At 42.6% G+C, this 23,777-nt stretch overlaps 1 protein-coding gene across 1 annotated transcript in view; it reads left to right on the top strand.

Moving 5' to 3' along the window:
* Nufip1 (nuclear FMR1 interacting protein 1) overlaps positions 1-21,762 on the top strand; it is a 33,144-nt gene extending 11,382 nt beyond the window's left edge. The window contains exons 6-10 of the mRNA XM_059273310.1: positions 3,630-3,722; positions 5,838-6,022; positions 12,223-12,336; positions 18,965-19,191; positions 21,492-21,762. Of these exons, the coding sequence (XP_059129293.1) occupies positions 3,630-3,722; positions 5,838-6,022; positions 12,223-12,336; positions 18,965-19,191; positions 21,492-21,617 (745 nt within the window). The 3' untranslated portion in view covers positions 21,618-21,762. The remainder of the gene's footprint in view (positions 1-3,629; positions 3,723-5,837; positions 6,023-12,222; positions 12,337-18,964; positions 19,192-21,491) is intronic.
* The last annotated feature ends 2,015 nt before the right edge of the window (positions 21,763-23,777 follow it).

Genomic DNA, 23,777 nt, shown 5'->3' with positions numbered 1-23,777 from the left:
GCTTTGCGCCTTTCCTGGAACTCACTTGGTAGTCCAGGCTGGCCTCGAACTCACAGAGATCCGCCTGGCTCTGCCTCCCGAGTGCTGGGATTAAAGGCGTGCGCCACCACCGCCCGGCTGCCTGTGTGCATGTTTTATGTCACTTGCATGGTTGGTGCCCAAAGAGGCCAGATAAGGGTGTTGAATCGCCTGGAACTGTAGTTACAGTAGGTTGTGAGCCACCATGTGGATGCTGGGAATCAAAGCTGGATCTTCGGAAGAGCAGCCAGTGCTCTTAACCGCTGAGCTATCTCTCCAGCCCTAATTTATTTTATCTTTAAATTTCCATTCTATATATCAATAGTACATGATATTGTGTCACATACAGGTATTTTCATACAAGTATGTATTTTACGTTGCTGCAGGCTCAGCTTTTGAAGAGTGTACCCTGAAAAGTGAATTCCACAATGGTTTAGCAAAATGCTTTTCATTTTGAATGTTACTGTTCTTGTGAGAGCTGCTCTTCTTGAGGAAGCCAGTGTGTTCTTTGACATTCTAGAATGCTAATGTCCGTGTAGCCACTCTGCTAGAAAACCTGTGAAAGAATCCCAGGACTCAGGCAGGCTTTAAAACCAAGTGCTGAAGAAATTACATCTTTGCCTTTATTCCTTCATCTTTATTTTATTTTTTTCAGATTAGCCAAAGTTGGAGATGCCCACTGTGTTTAAAACCAAAGCTTCCCTTAACAAAGCAAAAAAAAAAGGTGAATCTTAATTCTTGAACTGTGAGACAGACCCTTGTATATGAAGTGGCCCCTGCTTCCCGGGGGGGAAGAAGTCCACTAGGTGGAGCTCTTCTGTTTCCTTCATTGCTCACTTAGGTGTTCCCAGTTCATGCGACGCCCAGCAGAAGCATCTGCCCCTCAATAATGGTCTATCTCTGACGTTCAGGAAGCCTTTGAAATTAAAATATACATTAGCATAAGCTTGTGTTAGAGCAGTTTTGTTTTGATGAGAGAAAAGAGGAATTGTGTTCTGTAGAGAATAGGCCTAGGAAAAAAAGTAATTTGAGTATAGGAGAAAGTTGGATCATGCATGCTGAGGTAATGGTTGGCATAGTTTCTCCCAAAGGTGGTCTCTGCCCCATAAGGGCACCACTGGAGACCCAGGGCATAGGCAGGGACAAGTCAGAGGTAAGAAATACAAGGACAGCTGGGCAGTGGTGGCACACACCTTTAATTCCAGTACTCAGGAGGCAGAGGCAGGCGGATCTCTGTGAGTTCGAGGCCAGCCTGGTTTACATAGGACACCTGAGGCTACCCAGAGAAACCCTGTCTTGAAAAACCAAGAAAGAAAGAAACACAAGGACAGGAGGCAGAAATGAGTGTCTGCTGTCATCAGGACCAATCCCCTTAGGATAGTGAGGAAAAGAAGTACAGGGAGAAGGGGTGATTATAGACTAAACAAAACACAGAGAAGGGTGTTGAAAGTCTCGCCTTTCGCAATGTGTAGCCTCCCCGCGCTCTTCTCTAGCAGGAGGCCCTGCACTAAGTCACGGCGTGTGGAACTACATACTCTAAGACATAACGGATTTTCCCCCAGTAATGTTTTCACGTGTACTCTAAGAAACTGAGCTGTCCCCTTTGCTCGGAGGGTGTTGAGGAGCTCTGAGCTCCGTGCCTAGCCTCCACATCGCACACTGCTTCCCATTCCTGCTTCTCCATGTTCAGTCTGCAGTTGGAGAACAGCTGCTGACTGTCCTCACATGAGGCTGTTTTAAAATCACTTCTCATCTTTTACAGGCGGCAGTAGCATCTTTCATCTTTCTTCAGAGGTTTTTGTTTCCACCCTCTTAGTCATCTCTGAGTCTTTCCGAGCCCCTTCCAAGTTTCAGTTTTCCTCAGCATTGCCTTTCCACCAAACTGACACAAGTATCCTGGCAATGTCTGACCAGTCTTGAGTATCAGGGAAGAACTCACACTCATCCAAGTCCATTTGTGTAGCCTTAGGTCATGTTCGCTTTTTCAAGTATGTGTTGCCGACTGCTCTCCGATTCTCATCTTGTATGACCTTGCTCCTTTCCTATTACACTTATTTATAGCATGTGCAGTCATCGTCTCTTATTTATGGAGGTTATTTGTGGCTGGTACCTGCTTCGCACTGTCCTTAGTGAAATTCATTGCCTTTTCCCCTGATTCTTTCACCACTAACCAAAGCCGTTTCCATTCCTGTCTCCAGTGTAACTAACCCCAGGAGGCATTGCGTGTGCTCCTCGAGTTAGTAATGCAGATGTGCATGTTAGTGTAGGATACTGACGGTTGAACCTAGGGCAGATGCTTGCTGAGCATTCTCTCTCTGAGCTGCAGCCCCAGTCCAGTAATACACATGTAAAAGAAGGTAGAGAAAACGTCTTAGAGAAAGTGGCAGAACTCTTGTTGATGTTTCTGATGGCACCAGCCTGATGGTGAGAGCTGTGCTCTTCTCTTTCATGTTTTCTATGTTGTGAAGACTTGTGTCTCATTGTGAGATTCTAGGTCTGGCAGCTCCATATGTCTGTGCCAGCAAACGGAGAAAGCCGTTTGCACATGCATGTCAGATCTAATCTCACTCTTAGCCATGTGTATGTGTAGAACCCCCCCCCCCTTTTTTTTGGAGACAGGATCTTTCTACATAGCACTGGCTGTCCTGGAACTCACTGTATAGACCGGGTTGGCCTAGAACTCACGGAAATCCATCTGCCTGTGCCTCCTGAGTGCTGGGATTAAAAGCGTGTGCCACCGTGCCCAGTAGATTAGCTTATTTCATGTATAAGGATGTTTTGCCTGCATGTATGTCTCTGTACCTGTTGCCTAGGGAGGTCAGAAGAGGGGGTTGGGTCCCCTGAAAATGGACTCACAGATAGTTGTGAGCCACTGGGACCTAGTGACTAGATGGATGCTGGGAACTGAACCTGTGTCCTTTGGGGAGCAGTCAGTGCTCCTGACCACTGAGCCCTTATCTCTCCAGCCCTCTGGGACTTGGCTGCAGCTTGCTGTCACCTGTTGGATTGAGTACAAACTTTGTAGGCATGTTTTGGGATGAACGTCCTTTGGTAGTTCAATTCCCTTTGGTTAAATTACATTTCATATAAAATAATTCCCTGGGTGGTGGTCCTCTTTCTGTGGTCTTGAGTTGTTGGTATTACTTGGTTTACTTAGAACAAATTCCCAAGCTTTTCCACCTGAGTGCCGTCTGTTAGGATCATTTCGTGTCCCTTTCTTTGTGGATTTCTTCATTTTGAAATCGCCCCACTTTCCTGGGTGCTTAACTATATTTTATCTTAGCTACAGCTCTTCTTATGTGTTTCCTGTCCTCAGTAGACTTTTGGGAACTGTCTCATACCATGGTGAGTCTGCATGTGTATAGCATGTATTTTGCAAAAGTAATTGACTAGGCAGGTTGTTTCTTTGTATGGGTACATGACAAACAGACATTAAGAGCAGTTTGCACATGATGTGTGAATTTTGCAGTTGAAATTCTAGCATACACTCCTTACCTGGTTGCAGAGTGTGTGGACAGCTTTGAGTAACATTGACTCAGAAACTGCATTTTTCTCTTAAATTTTAGAAGTAAATAAAAGTTTATAATAATAACTGATTATTTTTATTCTAGAAACTATCCAACTCTGGCTAACATTGAAAGGAAGAAAAAGTTACAGCTTGAAAAGGAAAAGAGAGGAGAAGTCTTGACAACACCACAGTATGGGTGAGTTCTTGGAGTGCTCGCATAGGTATTCTCAGCTTTCTGTTAGAAGCTCATGCTTACAGAGTAAGAGAAGAAACATGCCAGAGTGTATTACCCACTCGGGAATCTTGCTCTGGAACTTTTGCTTTAAAATTGTTTGAATTGTATCTTAAAATACTGTTATCCTCTGCACATGTTGTAAGTTCTGCACAAGTCCTCTCCATCCTTGTCTCCCTGTAGTCTTCCCAGAGAGCCTTCTTACAGCACAGGGGGATAGGACAGTCTCTACCGTGGGGGTGCTGTCTGCCCTATGCATCTTCAGACGATCAAAATCCTCCCTGGAGAGTGTTTGTTTCAGGCATGTATAGGAAGCATAATTAAGGATGTCCCACAGGATTGTTTTAGGCAATTCCCTATTGGCATTCAAGCTGTTAGCCAGTTGCTTATTAATAAGAAGTGGATCTGTCATGGCTGCCGGACCGTGCTCTTCTGTCAGTAATGTGAGAGCCTCCTTTCCCTCTAGTTGCACTTTTTTTCCAGAATTTTTCCATTTTATTGCTTGCCTTATAATTTAAATATACAAATCTTAAATGCAGAACTTGATGAGTGCTTGCTCTCTCTCTCTCTGGCGCGCGCGCGCGTGCGCGCGCACACACACACACACACACACACACACACACACACACACACACACGAATGGATATGCATCCACATACCTGCCACATGGATTGATAGACAGAATATCTTACTTTACCAAGCTCCCTAAAACCCTGTCGTGTTTAGTGTTTCCCCATAAACGTTAACCTTGTTTTTGTTTTCATATCACAAATTATTTCTATTCTTAGAATTATGTAAATGAAATCATACACTATACATTCTTGAATAAATGTGATTTCTGTGTCTCAAAATTACTTTGAGATACATCCATGCTATGTATAGTTGTAAATTCATACTATTGTATAGAATTCAGTTGTGAGATGTATTCTATTGGTGATAATGAATTGTTTTCAGTTTGGGTTGTTAGGATTCAAATTCCTATGAACATTTCTTTTTACGTGTCTTCTGTGGCTGTTAATGTTCATTTTCATTTTTTCACGTACCAGGTGGTATGTCATAGGTTATCTATATGATGAGCTTTAATAGTTTGCCAAGTGGTTGGGGTAATTTAGACTTCTTCTCACTGCATCTGATCTCTCTCTATGTTGCTCAGCACTTGGTAACTTGCTAAAAATACTGAGCATCTTCTGTGGATATTCTTTTGGTGAGGTATCACTTCAAATGTTTGACTGTTTTTAATTGTTTTTTTGTTTTTGTTTTTTAAACATACTGATAATCCTCTGGAGCTAGAGTTACAGGCAATTGTAAACTGCCCAATGTAGATGCTGGGAACTGAACTCTAGTCCTCTGGAAGGGAAGGAAGTGCTCTTAACTACTGAGCTGCCACTCTAGCCTCAAAGGGCTTATTGTCCTTGATTTTCAGGAGTTATATACTTGGTTGCATACATCGATACTGTCTTGGAGTGGCTTGTATACATTAGAGATATACCTCTAAATTTTTCTTGCCTTTGTGCTTTTAATCATGTCCTTAAAAAACAAACAAACAAACTCATACAACAGGAAATACTTTTCACTGGCATTTTGGGTCAGGTTGGTGTCACATTGGCTTGGTCATGACACAGCTCAGTCACAGTTATGAACTGGGTGGCTAATGGCTGTGATTGTATGAAATGCTTCCTGTTTAGGGATTCATTCTTTTGTGTAGATCCATCAGACATCATCTTCCTTCCGCTCATAGGACCTGAATGTTTCTTGTGGAGAGGATCTGCTGAAGGTGACATACTTGTAAATGCTTTGCAAACTTTGAAGCTCCTTAAAAATGAGTAGATAATAATGGGCGAGTTTAGTAAACTAAGACACATGTTTATATACAGTATGTACATGCCGCCAGCTAAGCTCTCACAATGATGGCACAACATGGCCTGATTTCAGGGCTCAGAACACTCGTGGGAACTTGTAGCTGGAAATGAGTAAGATATATGTTGTGGCATGTGAGCCTTTGGTCTCTTTCACGTCTCAGGGGCTAAGTGGTCAATTTCACACCCATGTTTCTTTTGTTCCCTTCTTTTCTTCCTCCAGCAAAATGAAAGGCATGTCCAGACATTCCCAGATGGCAAAAATCAGAAGTCCTGGTAAACATCATAGATGGAAAAATGGTAGGGCTAGACAGAGAGCAGCCACTGGACTAGGCAATCATGCCAGAGACTCTAAGCCTGAAATTCCATCCGCAGACCCTCTCGGTACTTTGATACGCAGTGACTCTGGTAAGCTAAATGGGAAAATAACATAATTACAGGCGTGTGCATGCACACACACACACACACACACACACACACACACAATCGTACTAATATTGTTCTCATAGCCCTCTGTGGAAAATTCAGATCCATTAAGTATGAGGAGATGGCTAATTCATTGACTGAGTTAGATTGGAAAAGGATTTTGGCACAGTGGAATGTTGGGTTGGTTATAATGGGATACAATTCAGTAGGAATTGTTAAAAATTGCTGGGGATGTCTTTCTGTATGCTGTGAATGTGTTGCTCTCATTGATTGATAAATAAAATGCTGATTGGCCAGTAGCCAGGCAGGAAGGATAGTATAAGCGGGACAAGCAGAGAGGAGAATTCTGGGTAGGTGGAAGGCTGAGTCAGGAGACGCTGCCAGCTGCCACTGCCATGAGCAGCAAGATGTAAAGTACCAGTAAGCCACAACTTACAGATTAATAGAAATGGGTTAATTTAAGATATAAGAACTAGATAGCAAGAAGCCTGCCACAGCCATATAGTTTATAAGTAATATAAGTCTCTGTGTGTTTACTTGGGTCTGAGCGGCTGTGGGCCCGAGTGGGACTGGGAAAAACTCCAACTACAAAAAATGGAGCACAATTCATACTTACTGAGTGAGGTGCTTGCTGTACTCCATGTTCTTGGTATGTATTAGTTCTTTCCTGTAAGGACCTTTGGTGTGGCAGCATTACGTCCATTTAGAGATGAAGAGCACAGAGGCTAAGCGTGTACTCTGCTCACATTACTAGCTAGTGCAGAGCCAGAACTTGAACCTAGGAGTCCGACTCATAGTTCAGCACTAGTACTGTCCATGTGCTCTAAATGTGAGGTCTGAGTTTGTCTGAAAAATGTGAAGATGTGGGAGGGACTTTAGAAAGACCCTTCCTGACTCCGGCTGTAGCTCAGTGGAGGAGTGCAAAGACCTGGGTCTACCCTTCCACCGTAAATAGAAGTAAAACAGAAGCTTATCTTCTTATCTTCGATATGACCAAAGAAAGGGCAGATGTTTGTTTGTTTTCCTTTTTTTTTATTTTAAGGCAGGCTCTTCCTATATAGCCCAGACTGGCCTCAACCTTGAGACTGATCCTCCTGCTTTTCTGGTCCACAGTTGCAAAGCCTTCTACATTCCTCCAAAAACCATTTGGTCAGGTCTGTCACAGCAGTGGCCAGCTTTCTGGTACCAGCTTTGGTTTTAGTTATTTTTCTGTTGCTGTGATAAAACAGCACAGCCAAGGCAGCCTATAGATGGAAGGGCTTGTTTTGTGCTTACAGTTCTAGAGGGCTAGATCTGTGACGCAGAGTGGAGGTGGCAGGTGGCAGGGCAGCAGCTGAGAGCTCACATGTGGAACCACCAACAGGAGGCAGGGAGACCCAACTTAAAGTCTCCTGAGTCTTTTGAAACCCCAGGCCCTTCCCCAGTGACATAACTTCCTCCAGTAAGGCCACATTGCCTCACCTTCCCCAAACAGCCAACAACTGGGGACCAAATACTCAAATTCCTAAGACTTACAGGGGACATCTCATTCAAACCACTACAACTAGTTAGGACCCAGTTTGCTTAAAATTTTATAAATTATATTTTTATTAATTTATAGGTTTGTTGTATGAGTTAGAAAGTAGCTGGTCAATAAAATGGTCTCAAACTTCTGTGCATGCAGAGCTTGGTATCTAGAAAACAGACAGTCTAACTTGTTAGTATTTCATTGTCCAAACACAACTGTTACCATAGAGCACTGGAAGAGCAGTCCTGTCACTGGCTTGAGTTAAGGTGACTTTGTGTGTAAAAAATGTTAAAGTCATCACAATCCTCAATGCATGTGGTGGTTTGAATGAATGACCCCCAAGGTCATGTTTGAAGACTTGGTCCTCAGTTGGTGAGAAAGTTTGGGGAGGATTAGGAGGTGTGTCACTGGGGGCGGGCTTTGAGGTTTCCAACTCCTCACCCCACCCCACCCCACCTGCCATTCCCAGTTCTTTCTGCCTCATGCTTGTGGTTTGCAGTGTGAGCTCTCAGCCTTCCTGCAGCCATGCTTTCATTCCACCTTTGTGAACTCGGGCCCTCCAGAACTGTAAAACCAATTAGATGCTTTCTTTCGTAAGTTTGTTTGGTCATGGTGTTTCATCAGAGCAACAGGAAAGTAATTAACGCAGTGTTGATCCTTAAATTTCTTTCTTGAAAATGCAAGAGTGTAAAGCAAAGTTCCCATGGGAGGTGCTATGTGTGTGATTGTTTTCTCCCCCATTATAATGCTTTTTATCCCCTATGGTGATCAACTCAGGGCCTTAAGCATGATAGGCGGGTGATCTACCCCTGAGCCATATCCCCAGCCTGCAATTTCAACTTAATTATAAATCTTGGGGCTAGAGAGAGTGATAGTTTCTCTCCTAGAGGCAATGTCAAGCAGGAGGGTAAGCCTCATGCATGGAAAGAAGCTGTAGAAATAAACCAGGTAGGAAGCTGCTGAGTAAGACAGTGACTACCTATTCAAGGGAGGTTTTTCTATCTTCGTTTTAGAAGGGATTTATGGGAGGCTGGAGAGATGGCTGAGCATGGACAAGAGCAGTTGCTGCCCTTGCAGGGGACCCAAGTTTGGTTCCAAGCACCCACATGATACAACTTTGGGCACCAAGCATGCATGTGGCATAATACATACATGCAGACATTCATTCATACACATAAAATAAAATCATTAAAAGGGAGAGGGTCCTGTGGGGATCCTACATTTTGCTTGCTTAGCACTATAGTTTAAAAAGAAAAAAAAAGTGGGGATTTCAAAGAACTCTATTCATGCTTTCAGGAAAAGTGCTTCCTGAGTCTGAGGTGCCAGCGGCCCTGAGCAGCTTCATGGGAGCTGGCCACTTGGACTTCCAGGGAGGGGAGAGGTGCTGAAGGTTGAGTTGGCCTCCAGTGGACAGTGACTCAGTGAACCATGCCTGTATAACAGAACTGCTCTCAACCTCTAAAAGGACAGAATGCAGAGAGAGTGCCAAGAAAGAGCATGGAAGGTTCATGTCCCTCCAACTATGTGTTTGATCATAAACTGGTGTGTGAGAGAGGAAACAGATAGGCATTGATGACTGACTACTGGTCTAATGGTAGTTCTGGTTTTTTTCTTTTGATCAGTGAGAACATGGAACTTTAACAATACGATTGTTTGAGTCAGTATTTTGTGCTAACTATGAAATTTGATGTCATGATTTTGATTGATAATCTTGTTTATAGTGGTATTTTTATTTCAGAGAATTGGGTTTAGCTGCTTTTATTTTTTTAAGCACAAGAGGACTTTTTGTTTCTTGAGTATTTATCTGTTGGTGCCGTGCCTTTGACTGTCTTCAGGTTGGGTGCTAAAGTATTTATATGAGAACTGATAGGCAGATCCCAGGGAATTTTGGAGTAACACCTCCCAACCCCTCACTGTCTTATTTTTAAGTTAATGTTATTGTAATAGATTAGGAGAGGGTGGTTTGGTTTTTGAGATAGGGTTTCTTCCTCTAGTCCATGGTGGCCTTGACCTCACAGTTCTTTTGCCTCAGCCTTTTGAGTGCTGGAATTACACACATGCCCCACCATGCCTGGTATACTTTCAAAGTGTTATACTTGGGTTGTGTCCCCTAAATATGTGTGTGTGTGAGAGAGAGAGTTCTGTGTGCACATTAGCTTCCACTTATCTTCTGGGGAGGTGGTTGGGTGCAGTGAGCTTTGTGACCTCCTAGTACACCTACCACTCAAGTTGTGAATTTCAGATACTTTTCTCCTGAAACCAGAATCTTTTAGAAAAGTGCAGAAAAGGCACAAGGTTAGCCTAGAGTGTCTCATGGTGTCATAAAGTTCTCTAAAAAAATACAAAGATCACCAGGTATGGTAGCGCATGCCTATGATCCCAATACTCAGGAGGCTGAGCGCGCCTGGGTTATATAGTGAGGCCTTTCCAGTCAATAAGACAGCATAGGACAGAACAGTCTAAGACATACTCAGAAGGGTGCTATAAAGAATTTTCAGTAAAGGAAGTTGCAACAATTGAAATGACAAAATAAATAATGATAAGTTATGGCCATCCCTCCCAAAAGTAAAAATCTATTAGTCTATATTGATTTAAATAAGTATTTGGATAGATAAATATGAAGGAAAGGGACAGATCTTTCTTTTTCAAAAAATGTGTGTATGTACACGCATGCTTGCGCACACACCATGTGCATGAAGTGCCCATGAAGGCCAGAAGAGGTTGTTGAATCCCTTGGGACTGGAGTTATAGACATTTGTGAACCACTTTATGTGGGTCCTGGGAACCAAACTTGTCCTTTGCAAGAGCAGCAAGTGTCCTTAACCACTGGACCATAGCTCCAGCTCAAGGGACAGATCTTTCTTAGAGAATAATTGCAGTGCATATATGTAGAAAAAAAATGAGAGGAATACAAAATAATCACTGGAATAACATAGTAATAATTGTTTTAAAATAATTACACTACTTCAGAGTACCTGTTCCTCAAACACCTACTGAGTACTATAGTGCTTTTAACATATGTCAGAAGTTTTCTGGCACTTCTTACTTGAGTGGATACTCAAATTGAAGTGTGCAATAGTAGCTCATTTCAGGAATGGAGTAATGAAGAGGGAGATCCCAACTTCATAGAAGTAGAGAAACTGGACAGATCACTCAGCAATCAAACATCACCAGTAATAAGTCAGTGATGTCATGGACCTCTGGTGAGCCCTCAAGGGCTTCTCCGTTTTGTTATTTGTCAAAAATCCAAACAAAACAAAACTAAGTGGGTCTGTCCCTAGAATCCCAGCACTTAGGAAACTGAGGCAGGAGAATTGTAAAAGCCATATGAAATCGCAGGATTGATAAGATCTAAGTGAGATCAAGCTTTTAAAGAATATAACATTTTGCTGCTATGGGATCGGTTTCTTTTTTTTTTTTTTTTTTTTTTTTTTGATTTTTCGAGACAGGGTTTCTCTGTGTAGCTTTGCGCCTCTCCTGGAACTCACTTGGTAGCCCAGGCTGGCCTCGAACTCACAGAGATCTGCCTGGCTCTGCCTCCCGAGTGCTAGGATTAAAGGCGTGCGCCACCACCGCCCAGCCGGTTTCTTTCTTTAGGTCTTGAAAGAGTTCATGTTGTCTGGTCATTTAAACAGTGGAGGAACAGACTGCGTGGTAACATTCATAATGTGCATATAGAAACTGCATGATTTCCTTTCTCCTTATTAATATGCAAGATGAGGTAATCATCTAGCTTAAAATCAACAAGGAATAGTTTGAGACATTGTTAATACATCAGTTAACATTTTGGTAGTGTGGGTGGTAGATAAGTCTTCATCCCTCATGTGTACCTTATGTGGAGGTTCACAGCCAGTGCTCACATAAAAAGATAAGTACATTTTCTAGTGACATGTTTCGGTTTCCCTAGACTGGCTTGAGGAATATTGACTGCTCAGTCTTGAAGCACTTCATAGTGGTTGTGGCCCACTTGGTTCATTAAGTAGACAAGTTGTATATTGTCTTCAGTCCAGCTTTGTTTAATGCCTCGTCTAGATCAGTGCCAAAAATGAATGTAATGGGTGGTGTCCTGGGCCTACCAAGAGGCTTTCTGGGCTGCCATTAAACCCTTCACCTTTGGCAGGCTCTTCAGTACTTTCCATCTTCTCATGTTGCCTTGTTGAATTGAGCTCTTAGAAGTTTGGGTTAGATTCATTTCAATGAACTCTTTGACTGAGTCTGTAGAATGCTTTAAATGTTTGATTTGTTTAAATATTAAACAATAAAAAAGTAGAATTTTATATTTATTCCTAAATTTAATTTTCAGAGTTAACGATCTTGTCCCAATAACACTCAATGAGTGTTTTGGCTTTCTTGCTACCTGTAATATCAGGGACTGTGTAAATTAATTTAGGAAAGGCCCAAATTCCATATCCCACAAAGTGTGATAAGTTAGCTAGGCTGTGTACAGTTACATTTGTCCCTGTCTCCCCTGGAGTAAAGATCTGCTTAGCTTAAGATTTAAAACAAGGACAAAGTTTTTAGCCCTCTTAGAATTTTTTTGGGAGAGAAGATGAAAGAAATCATCAGAAATGACTTCTTTTTATTTCACTTGCAATGAGAAGTCAGCTTTCTTTATGATGGTAGCAGTCACCCTGGGCTCTCCTCTTTGAATCATGGTTCTTTCCTTCTGTCGTAGAGTCTGATGAGGAGAAACCACAAAGGACTATAGTACCTAAGGAGGTGACACCAGCGCTGTGTTCACTGATGAGCAGCTACGGCAGTGTTTCGGGGTCAGAGAGTGAACCAGAAGGTAAGGCGGGGTGCGACTCCTGATGCTTTTTGTCTTTGGTTCATGCTGGGCGGTTTGTAGCATTCAGCATGCAGCATCCTATCCCTTTTCAAGGCCCCTCGTCATATCTGTAACACCTGTGGGAGATGAATAGTGGTCCTTGCCACTCCAGAGGATCAGAAGTTTATGGTCATTCTCAGCTGTATAGTGAGCTTGTGGCCAGCCTGGGCCACATGAAACCTGGTCTCAAAAAATAATGAAATGAAATAAGATAGAATAAAATTTAAGTCTGTTGGGCATAGTGCTGTTTATAGAACATGTTTATGTAAGTTTTCTCACTTGGAATGCATAGTGGCCCTGCACTTGGGCTTGCCTGATATATTTATTTACTTTGAGTGTGTGTTGGATAAGCATGTGGGTGTATGCACATGGATGTGTGTGCAGAGGCCAAAGGTCCATGTTGGATGTCTTTGTAAATTGCTCCCACCTTCCTATTTGAGATGGGATCTCACTGAAGCCAGAGCTTACTGAGGTTACAGATGTGTGCCACCACGCCCAGCTTTTTCCTGAGTTGTCTTCCCGGCCCTCACCTATTTGTTTTAAAGGATTGAAGAAGTGGAATCCTTACAAGATTCTGTCTGAGAAGTTAGCATGCCCAGGAGACATATTTCACTTTTACGTACGAGAGTGGGTGTGGCTTTGTTGTGAAAAGCCGGTTTACCCTCCTGCAGCCTCTCTTTAGGGCCACATACTCAGTTGTGATAGGCTAATATTCTCATACAGTATAGTTTTAATCCAGATTTGCATCAATAATGTATGTGCTTAGTGAATAAACTAATGTCCTGTAGTTGGCTAAACCTGGTCCTTCTTGGTAATTGTGTTTAGGCCTTTCCTACTGTGAGAGAGTTCATGTGTTTGTGATGGAGCTGTGTGATCAGAGTAGGCGCTGTTGTCAAGAGAGAGAGAGAAGTGTTCATGCAGAATGAAGGGGGTGTAATTGGGTGAAGTTAGCAGTTCTTTGAGATAAGCAGTGTTTGTGTACTTGGAGGATGTAGACTAAGGAAGAGCCGGCTTCGATACAAAGCTTGGGGTTTATGTATCTATCTGTGACATGGGAGTTCTTTGCTATTAATGGGCTATGGGCTCTTCTGGTAGTTAAAAGCTACTTGGATTTTGAAATATAAGCTGCTGTGGATTTATCAGCGTATTCCTTAACAGATGGTTGCCTCCTTTTACTTTTAAGAAAAACAGTATTTGTTTCTTACTCTTGTTTCCCATATACTGATAGGTAGATGGAGTTATTCTTTAAACACATATTATATTTCTTCCCTATCAGTTGTATTTATAACATAAGGAAAAAAACTGTTAACAGGTTAATGAACCCCATAAAAACAAGGTAAACTAATGCTTTCTTCTATCCCTCTGGAGAGGAAACATTTAATAAATACTTTGCATACTCTGGTCTTCAACTGGAGGCTGCCGCCATTTTTTAATTGGCTGGAAGACAAGAAGTTAGAAGTCTTTGAAATCTCACACCTCTGCTTTATGAAATCTCACACTCTCAGGGTTAGAGAGGCTGAGTTTGTTAGCACTGGTGTGTAGCAGAACCTGTGTGAAAATCTAGGTCTGGGGACTGAATAATAGAAAGAAGCCAACTGTATTGCATCCCCTTGTAACCTCTGCTTTGTGTCATTTGCTGTCTCCCTGAACAGGAAGGGACATGTAGTGTCTTTAATAGCCGCAGCAGATTTTTATGTGAATTTATTTTATTTTGACTATTTAAAGGCCCCTGCTTTAAGGAGAAAGCCTTTGTTTAGTACTGTTAGAGCTTAAGAATTATTTTATGTCGTTTGAATTCAGCTTCATCAAGCCATCCAGCTGCTCCCAGATGTCTTGTGTTAATTGTCTTCTAGACAGGTTAAAAGAGGGCCCTCGGGCAAGACTGAAGCCGTGAAGAGGTCATGCTTGAATCTGGGGTGGCCAGAATTATGAGTAACGAGTGTTTCGGGGGGCGGGGGTTGCCCTGCTACTTTTCCTGGCTTCCTACAGCTCCCTTCAACTGGTTGTTTTCCCCTCAAACTGGCTCAGCTATGATTAGAGCCCCAAACTGAGAACTGCTTTAAAATGCCACAAACCAAAGAATGATCTTAGTGTAAAAGGGTAGTATAGCTGTAGTTAGAACTGATTTGAGTTGGTGGACACTGTATTAATATATGACAGTTAGCGGGCAGATATTAAGAGGAAAATACAGATGGCCCCGTGTCCTCACTCCTTAACAGCACATTGACTGTATAAGCTCGGCTCCACCTGATCTTTGTGGTCCTTGGCTGAGTGAGCAATACTGAAGGTTAAGGAATAACAGAGAGTGATACTGTGACCGTATAATTCTGTCCATTGTGCTGGACTCTGTAGTCGGCTTCAGGGAGTCTCAGCTGTATTGTTTTGTGGCTGCAGGCCTCTGTTTCCTCTTTTCCTCATCACTAAAGAGGCATCTTCATGTGGTCATGGCAAATACTCATACAGTGCTCACTCCATGCCAGGCCTGTTCTGTGTGCTTTACTCAGAACGACCTCGTAACCTGGATACCACTATTTCCATTGTATAAATGAGGAGGTGTAAGCGGGGATAAATAGCTCACCAGAAAACTCTTGAGTGATGTTGACTTGAGCCCAGTATTCTAACACACAAGTCTGTGCTTGAAATATATGCCCTATAATTCCTGTGAGATACAATTTCCACATTTGGTCCTATGTAAGACCTGAATATGGAGAGTGTCATACCATACTGATCCATGGTAAATAAATACAGAGTCACTGTTTGAGAGGAGGGATAGAAACTCCTATCTTAGAACTTGTAAATTGTCCAGTGTTTGTATTTTTTCCCTTCTGCAGTAATACTGTGAAATCAGTTTTCAGGTGTCAGATGAACCTGTATTTGTGGGATAAAATCTACTTGGTAATGGTGTGGTGTACTTTTATTATACCAATGGATTTGATTGGCTGACATTTTGTTGGAGGTTTGCATGTGTGCTCAGATGGGACACTAACTGGGCCATGACCTTCCTTTTTTCGTGGTGGATTTGGTCTGTTGTAAGGGTTTGTGTGGGATTTTTTACTTTTTGACCTTTTTTTTATTTTTGTAGGATTTTCTGAACCTAGCATTTTTCTTTTGGAAAGTTTTTAAATTATGAATTAAATTTCCTTTATAGATACAGGATTAATTAGCTTTCTTGTTCTTTCTGAATTTATACCAGTTGAATTTAACTGGTATAAAATTAGTTAGTCGTAGTATTCCTTGTAATATAGTAATGTTTTCACTTTTCCATGTATTAAATATTCTCCCCATGTCCCATTTATCTTGTTAAGTCTTGGCTGGGTACTTAACTGAATTTATCTTTCCAAAGAGCTAAGTCTGGCTTCATCGAATTTTCCTTATTATTTTTCGGTGGTTTTCACTCAAATCCATACATTTTTTTGGTTTGTTTTTCTTTTTCTTTTTTTTTCCTTTAAGATTTATTTATTTATTTATTTGTTATATATATATATATAGTATTCTATCTGCATGTATGACTGCACACCAGAAGAGGGCACCAGATCTCATTACAGATGGCTGTGAGCCACCATGTGGTTGCTGGGAATTGAACTCAGGACCTCTGGAAGAACAGTCAGTTCTCTTAACCTCTGAGCCATCTCTCCAGCTCTTGTTTTTTCGAGACAGGGTTTCTCTGTGTAGTTTTGGTGCCTGTCCTGGATCTCGCTCTGTAGACCAGGCTGGCCTCGAACTCACAGAAATCTGCCTGGCTCTGCTTTCCAAGTGCTGGGATTAAAGGCGTGTGTCACTGTCGCCCAGCTTCAAATCCATACATTTTCACTCTTTTGTTTTTGTTGTTGTTTTGTTTGTTTTGGTTTTTGTTTTTTCAAGACAGGGTTTCTATGTAACAGTCCTGAACTTGCTTTGTAGACCAGGATGAACTCGACTCACTGAGATCCACCTGCCTCTGCCTCCCAAATGTTGGGATTAAAGGTGTGCACCACCACCCGGCACATTTTCACTCTTCATCTCCCTTTGTACATCACTATTGAAATTTGCCTGAACTTCAGACTCTTCATCTCTTACGTGAACATCAAACCTTTAAATTTGCCCTCATGTGTTGTCTTAGCCAAATTCTACAAACTTGATGCATTACATTTTCATTTTTATTCTCAAACATTTTGTGACTTACCTGGTAATTTAAGAAATTAGTGTATGGGTTATTCTGAAGACAAAGAATCAAACTCAGTTTGTTTTGTGTGTTCATTCAGCAACCACACAGATTGCCGAGACCACTGTGAGGTAGAGTTTTCCCCACATGATATGGACGACTGAGTTCCCACACCTTCGGTCCATTTCTGACACTTGCCTACCTGGAGGGAGTGTCAGTTCCCGCCACTGCCCTTCTCTGGTGCCAGCTGCAAGTCCTAGGGTTTTGTACTCGTGCATCTGATTGTGATTGGCAAGAAGTCAAGGTGCCCATTAGATAAAGAGTATTTCAGAGAATGCCAATATATACACCAGGTAAAGTGGTCCACAGGGCAAGGGATGGGGGAAGGAATCGTGTGTCCTTTCCTCTCTAGGCTCACCACCCTCCAGAATTCTTCCTCAGTATGGCTGTCTGGGTTCTCTGAACTCTGTCCTCTTGAGTTTTGTGAGAGTTCCATTGCATAGGCATGATGGACATCACCTTCAGCCCTCCTCTCCCTGGGAGCTGGAGGGTGTGTTGAAAGATCTGCCTGGTCTCCAGTGAGCAAGTCCCCATTCCCCACCCATCCTGAAGCTGCTCAGGGGCTGCCAGCCATCAGTTAACTCAGAGGTGTACAGGAAGACTGTAGATTTCAAGAATTGTAGCTCTTATATGACAGGAAATGGGAGGGAATGTATATCTTAGAATAGCACTCATTTAGAAATATTGTTTAGTTTTCAAATATTAGGACTTCTACCTAGATTCCTGTTAATTAGTTTAATTTGATTCTGTTTGAGTCAAAGATGTAACTTATGTGCTTTTAGGTTTTGGGTTTTTGTTTGTTTGTTTGTTTTCAATTTGCTGAGACATCCTCATGGCCCAACACAACTAGCCAGTGAACTTGACAAGAATGCACACTGGATAGAATGGTCTTTATCAGATTTTGGTGTTAGTGATAGACCTCTGTATCTCCACTCAGTTTCTGTCTGCTTTACTGAGAGTTGGAGCTTCCTTCTCTAATGATAGATTTGTATATTTGTGTGTGTGTGTGTGTGTGTGTGTGTGTGTGTGTGTGTGTGTGCAAGGAGGGGTGGCGGATGTGGTGTACACTCATTCAGAGGATAGAAGACAGTTTGCAGATGTCAGTTTTCCCCTTCCATCATGTTGGGCCCAGGGACTGAACTTGGGTCCTGAACTCGGTTTGGAGAAATAGAGCGATTTTGCTGCCCCGTATACTGATGGCTTCTTTTAGTTTCATGAAGTTTTGGGAAATCTGCTGTTGTGCAGCCAGTGAGATGGCTCAGTGGATAAAAGCACTTAACTAGCTAGCCTGAAGACCTGGTACATGCTTACACACACACACACACACACACACACACACACACACACACACACACACACACTTATAAAAAGAATTGATGCTTTATGAGGTTTTTGTTCTTGTTTTGAGAGAAAAGGCCTCACCATGCAGCCCAGGCTAGACTGGAACCTACAGCTTCCCACTTGTCTTGTCCAGTGCTGGGTGGACAGGTGTGGAGCACTGTACCTGGTGTGTTTGTGTTCGTCATTAATTCAGCCCTTGAGCATTTTAAGCTGCTTTATTCCTGGCAATAGTCCTTGTCCTGGAGTCTGCTTCTGATCCTGGTGCCGCCCTGCAGCTCTCTTCTGATAGATGTGTGTGCTGCGTCTCCGTCCGTCCTCTGCCTGGGATGTTTGACTTGGTGTACACAGTTGTCACGTGTGCGTCCTCGGTAGGTAGGATGTGGTGCTGGTGCAGACTAAGGCGTTTTGGTCTTGTTGGTCTCTGGTCTGACCATTTCTGTCTGTTAAACGACATGTCCGGGCCATCCACAAAGAACCGTGTGTTGCTGAAGCTTGAGATGTGTGGCCCCACGCCTCCACTTCTCCCTTTCTTACTGCAGTGTCACCCCATAGCATGGCTCTCTCCTCTGCTGTTGGTTTAAATGTCATTGATTTGACTCTTTCCAAAGGACGTCTCTAGGTTTGTCCATTATGTCCTGCCCCCTCGTGTCTGTTACGCTTTTGAGCAGTCCCAAGCCGCTGCTTCTGTGAGTACGCTCTAGACTCTTGAGGCACTCTCCTTAGTTCTTGGTAGTTTAAGCACCTAGTTGGGGGGTGGAGGCTTGTTGTAAAAATCCTTCTTGGGTTTAAGTTACTGAGTAATCAAAAAAAAAGATTAAGCCAGGTGGTGATGGCACTCGCCTTTAATCTCAGCACTCAGGAATCAGAGGCAGGCTGATCTCCGTGCGTTCAAGACCAGCCTGGTCTACAGAGCTAGTTCCGGGACATCCAGGGTTTCACAGAGAAACCTTGTCTGGAAAAACCATTTTTAAAAAAGTTATTGGGTAGCCAGTGTTATGGCTGGGAGGGTTATTATACCTTTTTTTGTTTGTCTTTCACCGCACTTAGAAATCCCTATCAAGACTGAAGCAGATATTCCTACAGAAAACCATGTTCTCTATAGCAGTCCTCCTAAGAGTCCAAGACAAAATGTTAAAATAGCTGGCAGAATTGTCGCAAGAGCCAAGTGGGAGAGCCAGAGGATTGGTTTCAGGAAGATGGCCCTTAAGAGGAAGAAGAGTTACTGCCACCCGTTGTTTGAACCAAGAACACATCACCCATACCTCCTGGAAATGGTAAGTGGTATTTGTTCATGCTGTGATGTCTGCGCTTTCGTCGTAAAAGTGGGGTCATTGGGGTGCTGTGTGTGTGTTGTAGTGAAGGTGGGGTCACTGGGGTATTTGTGTGCGTGTGTGTGTGTGTGTGTGTGTGTGTGTGTGTGTGTGTGTGTTGAAGGTGGAGTCACTGGGGTGATGTGTGTGTGTGGTGAAGGTGAGGTCACTGGGGTGCTGTGTGTGTGTGTGTGTGTGTGGTGAAGGTGAGGTCACTGGGGTGCTCTGTGTGTGTGTGTGTGTGTGTGTGTGTGTGTGTGTGTGTGTGTGGTGAAGGTGAGGTCACTGGGGTGCTCTGTGTGTGTGTGTGTGTGTGTGTGTGGTGAAGGTGAGGTCACTGGGGTGTTTGTGTGTAGTGAAGGTGGGGTCACTGGGGTGCTGTGTGTGTGGTGAAGGTGAGGTCACTGGGGTACTCTGTGTGTGTGTGTGTGTGTGTGTGTGTGTGTGTGTGTGTGGTGAAGGTGAGGTCACTGGGGTGCTGTGTGTGTGTGTGTGTGTGTAAGTGTGTGTGTGGTGAAGGTGAGGTCACTGGGGTGCTGTGTGTGTGTGTGTAAGTGTGTGTGTGGTGAAGGTGAGGTCACTGGGGTGCTGTGTGTGTGTGTGTGTGGTGAAGGTGGGGTCACTGGGGTGCTGTGTGTGTGTGTTTCCAGGCTACATGTGTTCCTTGGAGACTCGTGTGTGGCTGTCTGTCCTCTAAATCTGTCTGGCGTATTTATGGCTGGTATTCGGTATATGCAGAACAGTTACAGTTGCCCTTGCTGCTCAACATTAGGGTATTTAAGTATAGTTTAACTGTTGATAAGGAGGGATGCGTTTGAGGGTAAAATGTCCATTGGAAGCACAGCTAAATACAGTGGCAAGCTGAAGGAGAAGGAAATCATTTTCTGTTTTAAAATACAAATGCCTGTTGAGGGCTACAGAGAGATGACTCCACAGTTTAGAGCACTGACTGCTCTTCCAGAGGACCCAGGTTCAGTTCCCAGCACCACATGCTGGCTCACAATTGTGTATGGCTCCCATTCCAGGGTATCTGATACTCCCTTCTGGGTTCACAGGCACCCATGCATACATACATGCAGGCAAGACACCCATACAGATAAAATGAAAATGAATGAATATATGAATGAATGAATCTTTTTTTTTTTTTTTTAATGCCTTTGAAACAGCCTAAAAGTAATGTCCAGACAAGTCCTGGAGTGTGCTACTCCAGGTCACATTTCCATTTGCTTTCCTCTGACTACGCTTTATTTGATCTGTCTTGGCTTTAATGGTTTTGCCAGCATTATGTATTTGAACATTTACTAAACACTTGAATCCGTAAGAAAGGGAACACTTGTGTCTTGCTTCTGAGAAGGGAATGATGCTATTCAGAGGTAAAAATCTTTTCGTGTCTAAGAGAAACAGTTTTAGTGGAGCTGGGAAGTCTCTTGCTTATCAGGCGAGTGCTTCTGCTGTGGCCAGAGTGTCCTGTTTGTCCTGTCAGGGTTAGATTCACACAGCTGCTTCTTATTAAGTCAGATCTAGAAAATACTCTGTGGTGTGACCATAAGTGCTGGATACAGCCAGCTGCAGTTTTCAGACGTTTATCCGATGCTGTTGACGGTCACCGAGTGGTGCTCCTGATCTGTATTACAGACATCAGAAAGACATCCAGATGAAATTAATCCTTTTTGGCAGAGAACACGACTCCTTGGTTGCGTACTTTTTCTGGATACAGGGAATTTTAGCTTTCAATGGTGATAAGGAAAATCAAGGAATGTGGAGGTGTTTTCAGTGCTAGTTTCAGCTCTTACTGTATTTAACACATTTCATTTTTACCGTTTATAGACTTGGATTTGGAGGATCCTCTTTATTATTTCTTACTGACTTTTAAAGAGTCTTTTAAAGCTATTGAGTCTTATGTCGCCCGGGCTGCCGTGGAACTCCTGTGCTGAAGTGGTGCTCTTGTCTCAAAGAGCCGAGTGTGCAGGGGAGTGCCCCTGCACCAATGAGTGTGCCCCTCCCACACACACCCACGCACCCAGTAAAGAGGAAAGGTCGTGACTTTGAAGTCTGCTTTCCTGTTCTTTGCTCTGTGTCCCTAGAGAGGAGCCCAAATGTGAACAAGATAGTTTCGCTGTAAGTTAAATGGAAAAAGGAAATGTGTATTTTGACAAATCTGCCTTCTGTTCTGTGCTCTTTCTTTTAGGAGGGGACACTTAGTATTTTAAGTTGTGTTTCTTGGACATTTTTAAACAGCTAATCTTTTTTAATGTATATTTTAGCTTCTAGCTCCAGACATTCGACATGAAAGAAATGTGATTTTGCAGTGTGTTCGGTACATCATCAAAAAAGACTTTTTTGGACTTAATACTGATTCTGTGAAAACTGAAGGTGTAAGTGAAGAATGAAAGAGAGCAGCATCCTCATAAGCAGAGAAAACCAAGACCTTTTCAAGACCGGATCAGTGTGAAACTGTAAGCCACATGGCTGTTAGCTTGGATTTTAAGTCTGACCTTTGGCTTTATGCAAATAAATGCACAGCTGGTCTTTTTAGAGAGTGTGTCTGTGTTACTGGGGTGGTAACCAAGCAGGGCTTCTTAGCTTTCCTCTCATGACCTCTTTTGCCCAAGGAATGTTTGTATGACCTCACACTTACATAAGTATACAAGACAGGTATACAAATCAAAGATAGAAAGACATAAAGGAAATTATTTTAAAATAGTTTTTTGGTGTGCAGATAATTTCATCATTCATTAAAGAGGAACATATTTGCATATTAATGAGGTAGATGTATCTGTCTGTTTTTATAGAAGAATTACATCTTGGCTGAGTGTTTGATGCCACATGATGTAGAACATCTTCATCGTTTTCCAGAGTTGATTGATATTTTGATTTTGTAATTGTTAATGCTGAAAACGCTGCTTTACATAAGTATGTAGTACAAAATGGCAGAATTATGTAGAGTGCCATTTCAGAAATTGTTGGAAATTCTGTCCTAATCTCAAGCCAGAATCCATGTAAGGATTTTTATGAATCTCAAATCAGCAATGCAAACAGCAGTTTTTTAAATCAAACACCATGCAGCCTAGTGGTAGATTAATTTGATACAAACATAAGAAGCATAGCAGCAGAAAAATATTAAATGTCTTTGTTTTCTGTAACTAAACCATAAGAGCAGAGAACTGTAAGCATGGTAAGAACACTGCAGTTCACAGTCCCTCAGCTGTCTGGAGTCTGAGCTGAGGCTGGAGGTAGCTTTTGTTGTGTTGGTATGATGGTAGGCACAGTGCAAACTGTGTGTTCAGAGTTAAAACCACAGCACTGGCATGTACAACCAGACACTTTGGATTCGTTACATGTTGTGTTTGAATTGTTTGTGGTCATAGTTCATTTGTACTTTTTCCTGTTGCCACACTCAGTTGCACACACCCACAGCTAAAGGAGCTGGGTGTGTAGCATTTGCTGGGAGAACCTTTCAGTTCTGTATGTTTTTCTGGATTGCTGTCTTGTAAGTAAGGAAGACTGTGGTTGGGTTAATTAAGAATTGAAGACACTGCATAGTAACAGGCCACACTCTTTTAAATGCTTAATTTAGCTGGACATAATAAGGGAGATATATTTTGTTTTAATCAAAAGCGATGGTTTTTTTTGTTTGTTTGGTTGGTTGGTTTTTCGGGACAGGGTTTCTCTGTTTAACAGCTCTGGCTGTCCTGGAACTCTGTGTAGCCTAGGCTGGCCTCGAACTCACAGAGATCCGCCTGGCTCTGCCTTGTGAGTGCTGGGATTAAAGACGTGCGCCACCGCCACTCACCTGAGAGTTGGTTTTAATAGTGGCAAAGGGTAGTATTTTAAAGAGCCTGGCAAATGGCTCTGTGGGTAAAGCACCTGTCACACAGGCCTGGCACCCTGAGCTGTCTCCAGACCCTACGTAAAAATGGAGGCAGCCGACTCCACAGGATTGTCTTCTTGACCAACTTCATGATTTCTCTGTCTGTCTCTGTCTCTCTCTAACACACACACACACACACACACACACACACACACACACACACACGATAATAAATAAAAATTCAAAAATAAACATCAAATTAATATAATCAGGAACTCTTGGAACTAAAATTTTTCTTTATACCACAGAGCTCTAATATTGAAAGTTAGAAGACTGTAATGTGGTCTAAATCAGACAGACCTTTTTCTAATATCCCACTAGAAATTATGTATAAGCTGGGTGATGGTAGTGCATGCCTTTAACCCCAGCACTTGGGAGGCAGAGTCAGGAAGATTTCTGTGAGTTCAGAGGCCAGCCTGGTATACAGAGCTAGTTCCCAGACAGCCAAGGCTACACAGAGAAACCCTGTCTTGAAAAACCAAGAAAAAAAAGAATATATAGTACTCAGTGAGTTCCAACTTGATTTTTGTAGTAGAAGGAGTGGTTTGTGAGGTGATGTAAGTGTTCATCTGTTTCAAGATACACAATTAAGATTTATTTTTCTGAAGATAGTTGCTGAGGGCCATGGAAGTATACAGTGGGTGACTAGTGTTTGGCAAGTCTGACGTGTAACTCCCTG

Source organism: Peromyscus eremicus, chromosome 9 (assembly GCF_949786415.1).
Source record: "Peromyscus eremicus chromosome 9, PerEre_H2_v1, whole genome shotgun sequence".
Taxonomy (NCBI): Eukaryota; Metazoa; Chordata; class Mammalia; order Rodentia; family Cricetidae; genus Peromyscus; species Peromyscus eremicus.
Note: the sequence above shows the minus strand (reverse complement) of the source record. Positions and strands in the feature narration are given on the sequence as shown.